Source organism: Mustela lutreola, chromosome 1, assembly GCF_030435805.1.
Source record: "Mustela lutreola isolate mMusLut2 chromosome 1, mMusLut2.pri, whole genome shotgun sequence".
Classification (NCBI taxonomy): domain Eukaryota; kingdom Metazoa; phylum Chordata; class Mammalia; order Carnivora; family Mustelidae; genus Mustela; species Mustela lutreola.
This window is the reverse complement of record NC_081290.1, coordinates 251,532,032-251,546,246: the sequence shown is the minus strand read 5'-3', so window position 1 is coordinate 251,546,246 and position 14,215 is coordinate 251,532,032. Positions and strand designations below refer to the sequence as shown.

The 14,215-nt window shown below is 40.4% G+C and overlaps 1 protein-coding gene across 5 annotated transcripts in view; it reads right to left on the bottom strand.

Moving 5' to 3' along the window:
- Positions 1-12,895, bottom strand: part of GAS2 (growth arrest specific 2) — a 126,877-nt gene extending 113,982 nt beyond the window's left edge. Inside the window, exons 1-3 of one of the 5 annotated variants that reach the window (XM_059138478.1) lie at positions 11,150-11,487; positions 10,870-10,995; positions 3,920-4,084 (exon numbers count right to left, since the gene is read on the bottom strand). In XM_059138478.1, the coding sequence (XP_058994461.1) occupies positions 3,920-4,064 (145 nt within the window). In that variant the 5' untranslated portion in view covers positions 4,065-4,084; positions 10,870-10,995; positions 11,150-11,487. Of the gene's footprint in view, positions 1-3,919; positions 4,085-10,869; positions 10,996-11,149; positions 11,488-12,629 lie in introns of those variants that run through there. The other 4 variants (XM_059138468.1, XM_059138458.1, XM_059138492.1 and 1 more) reach the window with 4 other exon arrangements.
- Positions 12,896-14,215: the final 1,320 nt, after the last annotated feature.

The window sequence follows — 14,215 nt, the reverse complement described above, 5'->3', positions numbered from 1 at the left end:
AATTATTCTTCTTACTCTTTAAAAGAAAGAGTATTCACTTATGTAAATTACTTGCTCCTTGTTTATGCATATTGATGATCTCAAACTGGGTCTGAAGAGATGGATTTCTTGGAAACCTAAACTTTTGGAACTGGAAAGGACATTAGAGATCATCCACTCCAAGTCCTTCATTTTATGTTTGAGGACACAGAGCCCAAAAAAGATAGCTGAGTGACTCTGGGCAAATTTCCTACTGAGTGGCAAAGCCAGAATCAGAAGCCAGGTCTCCTGACACCCAGTTAGGAGCCAGGTCTCCTGGCTTTTGGTCCAAGGATCTTTCCATTACACACACACACTGACTCTCTATTCTTTGAGGATGTCCTGGGCTGCTTACCCTGATCAAACTGCTCTGTAAATGATCACATTCACCAACTGAAATGCCTTTGATGACAAGTCATAGGACACTGGAACATGCCTACACAATCAGGGTATACTCTAATCACAATCTTTCCCACAATCTCAAAGGCTCCTCCTTGATCATACAATAAATTATAAAGCTCCTTAACACTGTCTTCAAAGCAATATGCAACCAGCCCCCAAACATCACATGAAATCCTGCCCCCTCTTGATCACTGCTGTTATTACCAGTCTTCATTAAGTTTCAAGGTACCCAACTCCTTCCTATCTCAGCATATGACATTCCTTCCACTTGGGCTCTTCTCCCATGCTTTGTCCGGCTAGCTATTAATTATTCTTCAGTTTTCAATTAAATATAAGATTTTTTAAAAGGGATCCCCCCCACCCCAAACCCTCTGAGGTTTTAATCCATTCTTATTTCCTTCTTTTTACATTCTTATTGCAACCTATATCTTTTAAAGTTTAAAACAAGTCCAGTTAGGGGCATCTGGGTGGCTCAGTCGTTAAGCATCTGCCTTCAGCTCAGGTCATGATCCCAGGGTCCTGGGATTGAGCCTCACATCGGGCTCCCTGCTCAGTGCGGAGCCTGCTTCTCTCTCCCCCACTCCCTCTGCTTGTATTATTTTTCTCGCTGTGTCTCTACCAAATAAATAAATAAAATCTTTTTAAAAAATAAAATAAAAAAACAAGTCTAATTAGTGAATTATTTATTCACTTCCTTATTTAAAATGTTTCTTTTTCAATCTATCCCAAGCCCTATAAGAACTGGTACTGTATTCGCAATCACTATTTTACTCTCCAGTACTTAGCGGACTGTGTCTGAAACAGTTAATTGAAATAGTTAGTACTTACCAGCCAGTTAATTATAATGTGCTAGATCTTGTTCTAGAGCTGGGGATCTCGTTCAAATTTCAAACAATGAGGTTGCTATTAGTATTATACTTGTTTTACGGATAACAACACTGAGGCACATTGCGTTACGACGCCTAGTATAAGAGGGGTAACGGTAGAACTGAGATTTGAATTCAAGTGTTCTAATTCCAGAGTCCATTTTTTTTTGAAGATTTTATTTATTTATTTGACAGATCAGAAGTAGGCAGAGAGGCAGGCAGAGAGAGAGAAGGAAGCAGGCTCCCCGCTGAGCAGATAGCCCGATGTAGGGCTCCATCCCAGGACCCCGGGATCATGACCTGAGCCAAAAGCAGAGGCTTTAACCCACTGAGCCACCCAGGTGTCCCACCAGAGTCCATTTTTTAAACGAATATATTATGTTGCAGCATGCTCAAACGTTTGTTGAATATACAAACTTACCCGCACAATCAAATTAACAGTATCACTGAACTCTGTAAATGGAATAACAATGAAGAACTGTATAGTATTTACAATATGCCCAGCACTGAGATACACCTAATGTAATCACTTAGCCCCACAGCAACCCTACAAAGGAGACACTAACATTATTTCCACTTTACAGAAAAGGAGACTGAGGCCCCGACAGGTCAAGTAACTTGCCCAAGGTCATATTGCTAGTAAGTGGCAGATCTGGGTTCATACACAGCAGGAGGTCTATTTCATGTCTGTGTTTGTAACTCCCACTCTATGCTGCTGTACTTGCGGTAGAACACAGCTGAAGACAGCTCAAAGTTCATAATAAATTACTCACATACATAACAAACATTAGTGAAACCTCGAGAGACAAAAAAATAAAAAATGAAATAAAAAAGGAGAGGAAGAGGAAAAAAAATTCATCTGTCTAGACAAATTTGACTCCCTGTATGTGATGAAGATAAAAGCTCCTCCTTTTTTAAAAAAAAAAGATTTTATTTATTTATCAGAGAGAGGGAGAGAGAGCGAGCATAGGCAGGCAGAATGGCAGGCAGAGGCAGAGGGAGAAGCAGGCTCCCTGCCAAGCAAGGAGCTCGATGTGGGACTCGATCCCAGGACGCTGAGATCATGACCTGAGCCGAAGGCAACTGCTTAACCAACTGAGCCACCCAGGTGTCCCAAAAGCTCCTCCTTTATACAGATGTCTTACTAAGAGGGGTAGCCCCTTCCTTCTAGCGGATATAGTGCCATAGCATAGTGCAGGGTCTTCCCGGGAATGTCTTCTGCATTTCTGTCCTTACCCTATGGCAGGAACCCTGCACAGCCATAGGCAGTAGCTTTGGCTGCACTACACAGAGTCATCAAAATGGTGTACACACTGTGGAAAAAGGAGACATCTACCCTCACAATGAAGGCTTAAAAAAATGTCACGGGGGCACCTGGGTGGCTCAGTGGGTTAAGCCTCTGCCTTTGGCTCAGGTCATGATCCCAGGGTTCTAGGATCGAGCCCCGCATCAGGCTTTCTGCTCAGCAGGGAGTCTGCTTCCCCCTCTCTCTCTGCCTACTTGTGATCTCTCTCTCTCTCTCTGTCAAATAAATAAATAAAATCTTTAAAAAAAAAATGCAGTGGCCACACAAAACGCCAGAGCCGTGGTGAGCAAAGGGAACATCTTGCTGAAATGTGCCAAAATCTTGCCAAATCTTGTTAAAACCTTGCTAGGACTTTAGATAAACAGGGTGCTCCTCACTAAGCTCCTTAGTTCCATCAGCTAGAAAGTGGGGAGAAAAAAAATACTTGCCTTGAAGGAGTTTTTAAATAAGAAAATGATGTTAGTGAAATCCTTTCTGCAAATAATAAAGCACCATATAAATTCTATGTTTACTCAATATTCAAATCTTCTATCTTATATGTCCATAAGGGTCTTTCCCTCAGGTTTTCATCCTGTTCTCTGGGAAAATCTACTAATGAAAACAGCACTGCTCTAGATGATGATTCTTTAAATGCATGACTCCATTTTGCACAGGGTTGAAATTATATCCTATGAATATGCTGGCACTATAGAAATGGAATAAAAAAAGAAAGAAAGAAAGAAAAGAAAAGAAAAAGAAAGAAAGTAAAAGAGGCAGCCTTAATGTGAAGTAGCATGTTTCTCAGAGACAGCTTTTGGAAGAGTACTTAAAAACAAAAGTGAAATGAGAAGAAAAATTTCAGTTCAAGGTTGGGGGACTCCAGTTAGCTCTTTTAGACAGAGGATAGATGTTTTTGTTCTCAAGCCTGGGCATTCAGCAATTTCAGAAGGTGCGCTACAAAAGTAGGGCAAAGAAATCTAGTTTTAGAAGTCTGATTTCACAGGCTGTGGCCTGTGTACAATGTCAAAAGAACAGGCCAAAGTGGTCAGCTGCATGAAAGAGAAATCCAAGATCAATCAGATCAGCGTATAGATGAAACAAGCGATTTGGCCACACATTTCCACCTTTCAGTGCATGACACTGGAATTGCTAAGCACAGTTCTTGTGAGAGATATTGAGAAAATCCTTTAAATTTTCCACATTCTTCAGGTTTCCCAGACATAAAATCCAAATAATGAAATCTTTCTTCCCAAGTTGCTGTCACGTGCCTAGGTGAAGGACATGACATGAAGGGGGAAAAAAAAAACCCTGTTATCTTTGCTCCCCAAATGAGATCTTATAACCTTACCTAATAGATTGGTTAACCACAAGGCCAGATCTTCTTTCATCGGTAGCAAATTAGCCTCATGTCTGCTGGCCAGCCATTGGCTATACTGATGCATATCAGACAGGCCGGGTCCACTGCGCACTTTTGGGCTCAGAGCAGTGCACATTATTTATGCACTCGTAAAACCTGTTTTGGAAACAAAAGAGCAGTTGCTTTTTATATAGACGTCTCTTGTTAAAATCTTCCTGCCAAGGACATAGGAAGGAACCAGGTCCATGGACGTTTTGATGACAGGTCAGGTTATTAATTATTAAACCCCATGAGACACTGTTTGCTTTTTCTGTACGGCCTATCCCTTTTGACCAACCACCTGGTAGGGAACAGCAGCAATCTGAGGTCAAATAGAAAAATCAAACACTAAGCTCATGTAAAACATCACACTGGAAAAAGCTTCTAAGGCAAGAAATTCCACTTATTCAAAAGTAACAAAAAGGGCTTGATTAAAATTTTAGTATCCAAATTATAAACTCCCAACATTTGGGTTAATGTCTGAACCAATTAATTTTCCATAGAATTTTTAGTACTGAGTACAAGCAATGACATAATTTGCACTATTTACTGTGAACCTAGGGCCACTACTTTTCTTTTTTTTCTTTTTTTTTTTTTTTAAGATTTTACTGATTTATTTGACAGAGAAATAGAGAGCACAAGTACGCAGAGCTGCAGGCAGAGGGAGAGGGAGGAGCAGACTCACCACCTGATGAGGGGCTGGATCCCAGGACTCTGGGATCATGACCTGAGCGGAAGGCAGAGGCTTAACTGACTGAGCCACCCATGCACCCCTACTCTTTTTTTTTTTTTAATTTAAATTTTTTTTTTAATTTTTAAAAGATTTTGTTATGTTTTTAACTTATTTTCAGTGTTCCAGAATTCATTGTTTATGCACCACACCCAGGGCTCCATGCAATACGTGCTTTTCATAATACCCAACACCAGGCTCACCCAAACTCCCATCCCCCGCCCCTCCAAAACCCTCAGATTGTTTTTCAGAGGCACCCCTACTCTTAAAACTATTACCTAGAAGATTAAGCAGAGCACTTGGTTCTTTGCATATGAGTAAGCTATCATGGACTCATAGTTTAGTGAACTGGTGGGGAGAAAGGAAAGGAAATGCTTTCAAAGAATACCTACTTATTCCCATCTTAGAATTAATGAAAAAAATAAACAACTACAAAAACCAAAAAATAAAATAAAATAAAATAAAAAACAAGAGAGGATAAGTGACTTAAGCAAGATCATATATACTAGATCATGACAGAGTCAGGCTTGATACTGGGTCTTCATACTCTAAGACCAATATTCTTTCCAGAATGATATATTTTACAAAACAGATTCATCAAGAACCCATACTATAACACAAGAATTACACACAATCCTAATAAATACTGCCATAAGATTTTCTTTTATCTTACTTTTTCTTCCCACTTTATACATTTTACAGACTAGTTTTGCTTGCAGTCATCTTTAGAGTAGAAGTAATGAAATGTCTTAAGTCTATAAAATAAAAGATGATTTCATTAACCCAACCACCTTATAGATGGCACAGTCCCCTGCGTGGGTTATAGAAAGGATGTTTGAATATATACTTGGTCTTGAATGTAGCACTTTGCATGCATCATTTATAGGACCTAAGACTACAGGAGTAATATTAAAGTCACTAAGGTAAACAAACTCATCAGTTTAACAATGTGTAGGACTGTATTCTGTATACAAATAGTGCATATGAAATAACCAAGTATAGTATGACTAATGAAAATGAAAATATTTGCACCTGGCAAGGAGCACAGTAGATATAATGGGGCTTTCAGCTATATTTCAAGATTTATGGTATTTTAAATTTACCAACATAAATTGTATATACTTCTGTCAGTTTTATTCTTTACGTAATATTTGTTTCTACTTATTATACTCTAATTCTCTTAGCATAGGTTAATTTTTTGCCTTTTGAGTCTGCTTTTGGAAAAAAAAAATAAGACAACATTATTTGTTCAGAAAATTGCAAGATGTGACAGTTTCCCAAACATTTTGGTGTAATATTAGAAAAGACTGGTAACATGAGTCAATACCTAAAAAGTGTCATAAATGTATAATCTTAAAACATAGGCAATTTCATTTCCAAAACAATTATGCTTTCGAATAACTTTTTGAAAAAAATATCAATAATTGTCTTTAAAAACATTTTTTATAAATCTGTATATATCTAATTATCTAAAATGAACCAGTGCAAAAGTGAAAGATTTTTAGTACATTTTGTTGTAGGTTACTAAATCATCATTACAGGAGCCAGAATGTCATCATTGCCTATTTTTTTGCAGTTAATCATCATATTTTTCATATCATGTCCTGAAGCTTTGTCCAAACCCTGTGATTAAATACCAGAAATCTAAAAATTTTTGCTCCAGTTCTTTTAAAAATAGGTCCAGTCCCAGGAAAACAAGACATCTCCCTGTGGCTGGTTAGGATTCCTATAGGCTAGCTAGTCTCAGAAACAAACATTTAAGTAATAATACATTTAAGCACATGATTCATACATTTCAATAACTAATTGAAATCTTAAAAGGGTTACCTCCAAAATGCCTTTCTTCTCAAGACACAATCTCTCCCACTACTTTCCTGAAAGTGAGATGTGGTAGTTCAGTAACTTTACCTACATCCTATTATGTGCTCTGCAAACTTCCATTTAAGCACCAGAATCCTACTTTGCACTGTAAAAGCAAGAAGACACCTCAGATACTTAAGCTCATTGTCTAGCAAAGAATTCATCAAGGGATAGTTTACAGTAAGCTAATGGCATGTAACAGTTTCAATGAGCCAGAGGGACACAATCCTTCCCCTCAGTTCTTCCAACAGTGAAGTTTTTCTTTTCCTTGACAGTGGCACATTTATTTCTCATGTAGTGTGTCCTGTATTTTGCCAGAAATGTAATTCAAACTATCTTCTGATCTTTATAGATGATTAGTAAGAAAAACAATCAGAGTAATTAGGCAAATTTTGTTATGCTGCTTTGGACATAATCAAAATTATATACAAAGGGAAAAAATAATAAGATTATATTTCCCCAGGAAGCAAAAGTGGGAGAAAGAAGGTTTAGTGGTTAATTAGCAGGTGATAGAAGTTAGACAATTAAACACATGCCAAATACGGGGGCCTAGAGTCACTGTCATAGACAGGGCCTCTTCTGTTTACGTGCCTTGGGAAAAAATCAGGATTTCAACCCAAGTTCCACTGATCCATTTTTCATATTTCAAATCACCGTCAAACCTAGCATGACTTTGTGGTTTAGCTGAAAGTCACTGCCTGAAAGTCTTCAATTTAAATATGGCAGAGACATGAGTAATGACATGGAAATGAATCCAGCTAGGATCAAAATCTGGAGTGTGGAAGAATTATCCTATGGTGAAGTAGTTTCTAACAGAAATGATTAAACATGATAACATTAATATTCATTAAGCATGAATAACAATCAAATAAATTTGTATTACTCAGACAAAAGATCAGCACAAGATTGTAACCTTTTTAGAATTTTCAGCATTAACCAAGTGGATGAGTTGAATTAGGTCACAAAGAACAAACTATAACAGAAAGATCATTTCTGGTCCTTTGAATTATTCAAAAGTTTTCAAAAACCAAAAGAGATGCCAAGGAGTAGCTTTTAAAAATGGGAAATAAAATGATTAAGGATCTATTAGAATTGAAGAAAAAATGTTAGGTTTGGGGGAAAGAAAAACATTTTATATATCTAAATACTGAAAGATATGACCATGAAAGTTCAGATAATCTAAATATTTTAAAAGCTTGATAAGTGACTTTGATAAGTACTAAGCAAAGCCAATTGTTTTGGAGACAGAAGGACTGAAATGCTTCTACGACCCTCTGAACTATGGCTTCTCCACGCTGTATGGGTCTCTCTAAAAACGAATAACTCAACCATCGGGATTTGGAATTCAGAAAAATAAAACTTAAAGGGAAAAACATGCAGAAACTTAATACGGAAATCTTCAAAGAATGTGTGTGTGTATTATTTTTTCTTTCTTTCCATAGTAGAACTGATTCTGGAATAACCATTATGAATATGATGAGACTGAACTAGCCCAGGGGAAGAAGAAAAAAAATTAATGACTCCATAAGTAAAATATCACATGTTTAAAGACTGTTTAGTCTGTTGCTCCAGAATCCCGGTTGAAGACATCATAGTTTTGACTCTGAAAAAAAAGTATGCTTTCACGCCACCTAGAGGTGTGCTTTGATTACAATCAAGATGGTTTCCAGTCTCTCTCTAGACTTTGCTGACATGTTATCAAAAATGTACCGCATGGAAAATAAATGGAAAGAAAGAAAAAGAGTAAAATTATAAATATTATATCACTACTGTCTACTATGAGATCCACTGAGAAGCCTGCTTAATGGATAGAATATTAAATTGGGAATCAGAAGTGGTGGGGTCAAATATTTCTACTACCTAGCTATTTAATAGCTGTTCTATTCCAGTAGGATGAATTTTTCTTTGTACTGGAGTTCTCCAGCGTGTAAAATGGAGGCTAATACCTCAAATATAATTGTGAAGATTAAGTATTTGTTCTACTTTTTGGTTTATATTTTATACCCTGTAATAGCTAAACCCAAATCATCCTCATAGAAAATGTACCAAAATAAAACTACTATTGACATATTTTAAAAAGAAAGTTCTGTAACAAAATAGAAATATTTTATTGAACTATAAATCACTAAAAAAAGTCAAAAAAGGAGAAATGAAAACAAGTGTTAAGTAAAACTATAATTAATGGAAAATCCAAAGTTTTCTTCATATTGACGCGAATGAAACCCCAAGCGATGAAGGAAATGTTAAGCTCTAAAATGAGATGTTTACATGTGTTTTAAAAGTAAAGTTTGGTAACAAATTATACCTCATTTTTGACACCAGTTAAAGATAGGGGAACGCCGTACCTTCAAAGTAAATGAGAAAGGATGTCACTACACAACCCCCTACCCAACACACACACACACACACATACACACACACAGACTCCTTAATAGTAGCCATTTAAAACAGAAAGCTAATGAACCCGAAGTCAAGGGCCCCATCCTTAAAGGTCAATTTTGTTCTGATCTATAGCACCGACCTCATCCTTATTCAATTCTGTGTGTTATGAATGTGAAACAATGAAGAAAGAAAATTTATAGGCCAATAACACCATTTTAAAAAATTAAACTAACAAAGAACACCACACGCCAAACACCCTTTCAAAATTTGGAAGGATAAAATGCTATCTTTCAACTGAAATTCAAAGAACCAATAACCAAGGACTACTCTAGATGGCTTTTCCATCATTCTGAGTTCTTTCATCCTTTGTGATTCATTTTGGCTAACCAATAACATCTCTACAAAGCTACCTATTCTCAACCAATGTCATGAATGCCAAATCTTATCCTAAGGCCCTAATTAGAAAATAAAAACTAACATTTAATCAGAAAGATTATTCTAGATCTTTAAAGTGGACCTACAGGTTGACTAAGAGGCACAACTTGTCCACAAATTTAAAAAAAAAAAAAAAAGCACCAAGAATAATGGCAAATGACACTCATTATCAATTTTTCTAAGTCTGTAGTAAAATCTTTAAACTCAAAAGGGCCTTAGAAGATATGGCAGTCAAATTCCTGATTCTATTTTTTTAATGATTTTATTTATTTATTTATTTGTCAGAGAGAGAGAGCACACAAGCAGGTAAAACAGAAGGCAGAGGCAGAAGCAGGACCCTGCTAAGCAAGGAGCCTGATATGGGGCTCAATTCCAGGACCCTTAGATCATACATAACCTGAGCCGAAGGCAGACGCTTAACTGACTGAGCCACCCAGGCGTCCCAAATTCCTTGTTTTTAATAAGAGACTAGAGGCCTAAGATATTTTGCCCAAAGTAACAAGGTTATTTACTCACAGAGTCATTAAAAATATCCTACTCAACTTTCCTGGCCTCCAATTTAGAATAATGCTATTTTCCCCCAGAAAATCTTTCTCTTCTTGCAGCCCCGTGATGATATGTCTTGAACTAAATGATGGTATAATTGTAATAATTCCTTCTCAAATCATGACCCAAAAGTTAACACTGAGTGGGGATTGAGTCTTATATTTTCATGGCATTTTCTTTCACGTTTTTAAAATCCTACTAATTCATTCTTCCAAAGGATTTAGCACTGGTTTTTGGACCCCTACCAGATTAACTTGAAACACAATTTGAATAGAAAACCATCTGAAAGTCATGAATCAATTAGGCTAAGGACTTACCTCAAAATTTCATCTAAGTTGATTAAGTGAACCTTAATTCATGAGAACATTTGGGGGGTTTTGATGTTGTTTATGATACAAAGATTTCTGTTTTACTTAACTATAATGCGGTTGAGAGCTAGCAGAGTTCTACACCATCTTGAATATGTATCTGTTGCATATAGTCTCATATAAGGAGAGAACAGTAGTAAAAACCCAACTGACCCTGAAAACATTTAGGACAGAAAAACTACACAAGCCTTACTCATTTTGACAGCAGGTATTTTCTCCCTTCTCTCCAGTCTTTTCTTAAGTCTAAAAACACTAAGTGGAAAATCTTGATTGTTGCTAGGAAAAAATGAAAAGAAATAGTGGGATCCTGTTTGTGCCTCTGTATCAAAACCACAAAGATACCAAGAGAGCCTTACCATCAGCTGCAGTTTAAAAAAAAAACTTGGCAAAGAAATCGTCAGAGCCTCATTGTTTTCAACCAAGGTAACTTTGGCCTTCCAAAGTCTCCAAAAGTCAATAATACAGACTTGCAGCCTTGAATCAAAATTCTAAAATTACACATAAGGTACTTGCGATTAATCTAAGACCTGCTATTTCATCTATCATACCTGTAAGCTGAAGCTTTAACTAAGATTTCTTACCAAGATTCTAGAAAACTCAGTGGCAATCACATGACCTTTTTGCACCGGGTGAAAGAAATTGTGCCATATGACTGTATCTCCAGTAAAGCACAGTCCGTCCACACCACAAATGCAGGGCGTTTAGCACTAAAGTGAAGAAATAAGCCCAAAGTTTAGTTAGCACACAGGCTGAAATTCAAGCTACCTTCCCCTTCCAGAGCCCATCCAGGCAGCCTTGTGAGAAGGCCCTTATGTGCTTGCAAAGGCTGTCTGTCCCATGCCTCAGACATCTGTCCCTTACCTTCTCTTAGGCGGTCAGAACCAGGACGCCCATGTTGGAGAAGGCCACCACAGCCACCACCCCCTCCTCCGCAGTTAGGGGGGAGCATTCCTCGAGAAGGAACCCATTGATCGATTTCAAAGGCCGGGCTAACTAGACCCCAGCTGCAGCTAATCAGCCTCCCCGCGTCTAAGAGGTTGGGGGAAGGAAGCAAGGAGCCACAAGGGCTCCTTCCCAGCCTGGCGTCTGCGAACCTCCGCGCTAGGTGAGGGGGAAAGGTGGACTTCCCCCGCCTGGCTGGCACATCCGACTTGTCTGAGCCTTTATTTTAACACTAGGAGGCCAAATAGGTGTTCCTGTGCACATGCAGATCTTATTTCCCCCCACAAAAGATCTCCTATAAACAACTGACTTAGCTTTGTTTGGAGAGGGTGCTTGGGGAGAGGGAGGAGTTTACAAGAGGGACGGTAAAGTCTTGCAGACTCTTAACTAGAAGTGGATGAAGGGAAAGGAGCTTGAGAGAATGAAGATGAAGAAAGCGGGAAAGGAAAGGCTTTGATTTCAGAAAAGGTTAACGGGAGGGAAGTACTGCACAGCCCACCCCCACCCCAATTGTACTGGAATGTCGAAGAAAACAGAGTCTGTTAACCCCTGCTTTTGCTCCCTCTCTAGTCAAGACGGTAAAAACTTCGGAGGACTGGGCTAGGTTAGGCAATTCACCTTCCTGGGCTGACAGAAGTTAATTTTGCTGCGATACCTAATGCCTCCAAAGCAAAGTTGGCTCCTCGGGGCTCCCCCACACTGTTTAGGATTCCAAAACCCTGCTCTTCGGATGAAAAGAACAATACCACTACGCAAAATCTTCCCAAAGGGGGTTGATTCATTCGTTTGTTTATTCACGTTAAAAAAAAAAAAATCAAATTCTGTGAAACTCATCAGTCGAAAACAGAGAGGATCTCCCCAAATCCTAAGGGTCGTGTTCTTTGCTCCCATTCCGGGCTCCTCCACTCTCGTAGAGCATTCAGGATCAATCCGGGAAGACCGCCCCGGCTCGGCCCCCCTCTCCCCAGCCACCGACCACGCCGAGCATGCATCACAGAGACCCCCGCGCACGAACGCCCAAGTGTGCGTTTCGAATCCATGCGCTAATTACAAGTCCTCACTTCCGTCCCTGGTTGGCTGAGCCGCCCCAGCGGGCTCTCGGTGCGGCAGTCATTTGGGCTGTTCCACCACAGGGATGAGGAACACACGGTCGCGTCCAGGGCACACGAGTCACCCACTGCAGTGCCCACCCACGGAGCGCCGCACCCGGTCCAGCGGTCTGCGGCTCCTCGCCGGTCCCAGCCGCGCCCCCGAGGTCACCCGACCGAGCGCCCCTCCCCCGCCGCCCCCCGCGCACCCGCAGGCAGGGCTCCCGCTGCCCCGGAGGCTGAGCGCGCGCTGCGGCTGCGGCTGCGGCGACGCTGGCGGGAACCCCGGGCTGGCGGCCCGCCTCGCTCACCCCGCGTCTGGAGCTGGCTGCCGGCGGCTCTCAGAGGCGCGGGGGCTCCCGGCTCGGCTCCCGCAGCGTCTCGGAGCCGGCCCCCTCCCGGCGCAGGTCCTGCAGCAGCCGCGCTCCGCACCCCAGCAGCCCGGCGGCAGCGGCAGCAGCTTCAGCCGCACTGCCCCTCTTCATACTTCTCTGATGGCTCCTCTCGGTGCTGTTTGGGAAAACGATTTTTCCCCCCTGCCAGAAACAGATTTCCTACATTTCATCAGTCCACATAGACCGAGCGGAAGTAAAATGCTTACTTTTTCTGGTGGACGGCAAACGCAATTGACACTGATTTACCCTTCAAATGGGGAGAGATTGTATTACAAGCCCTTGGCAGCAGTTCCGAGGTTGGGGCCAAGCTCCAGCCCCCTTGTCCCCCAAACACTAACCTAAGAGAGAAAGGGGGGGGGGTTGCAGTGGGGAGGGAATCATATTTAACTCCAGGGTTTTAACGGAGTCAATGGCTTTAGCACAATATTAAAATTGGGTGTTGGAAAAGTTTTGCTCTCCTGGCCAGTGATTTTGCAGACTCAGAGGCATGAGCTTTCCAGTAACTTCGGTCGCTCTTCGTTCCAAATTGAACAATTTGATTTCTTACAATTCTTTTTAAACATTAGGTTTTAGAAGAAACAGCACTCACGGCTGTTTTCGCTTTGCAAAAGGAAATACAATTCCACCCTTCCTTCTCTCAGCTAAAGCTCAGCTTTATGTTGAATGTCATGGACAATTTTCTCCAACTGTTGTTTATTAGTACATGTATTCTAGGATGAAAAGTCTTCCCATGAAGTGGACAGATGTTCAAGTGTCTGCTTCACCTCCATGGCACATGTTGACTCTTGCTGAGTGTCCTAATGGCGGCAGGTTACCACTTTCCGCGGAAAGTACATGAAAAATTTATTTATTTATTTGTCCGAGAGAGAGCGAGCGAGAACGGGCACAGGCAGACACAGTGGAAGGCAGAGTCAGAGGGAGAAGCAGGCTCCCTGCGGGGCAAGGAGCCCGATGTGGGACTCGATCCCAGGACGCTGGGATTATGACCTGAGCCGAAGGCAGCTGCTTAACCAACTGAGCCACCCAGGCGTCCCAAAAAATTTAAACACTTTTGTGTTGTGATTTTGTTTACATCCTCATCACTTCCCTGTGCTTCTCCATCCGATGCCTATGGTTGCGACGACACAGGTACTCTGATCCTCTCTTGGATACCGTTTTTGTTTATATGGTGAATAACTTACCCTACCCATCTCCGCAAAAGAAAATCTACCTGTAGATCCACATAGCTAAGTGATGTGGCTAATTTTAGATATCATTGAAAAAAGGCATTTTGCATGTATTACGCTTTCATCTGGAAATGTTATTTGCTCTAAAACATCTAGAAACGGCATCAGTTCTTTGCTTGTATCAGAACAAATAATGAAGAAAGGGAGAAGGATGGAAAAGTTTGGTGGCATTGAACTCCAAGATTTTTATTTTAGTTTGATTTGATGTTTCAGCTGTCAGCTCTATAGTCCCCCTTGGCTTCCCACAAGGCAGTGAAAAGAGCCATTCCTCATTTT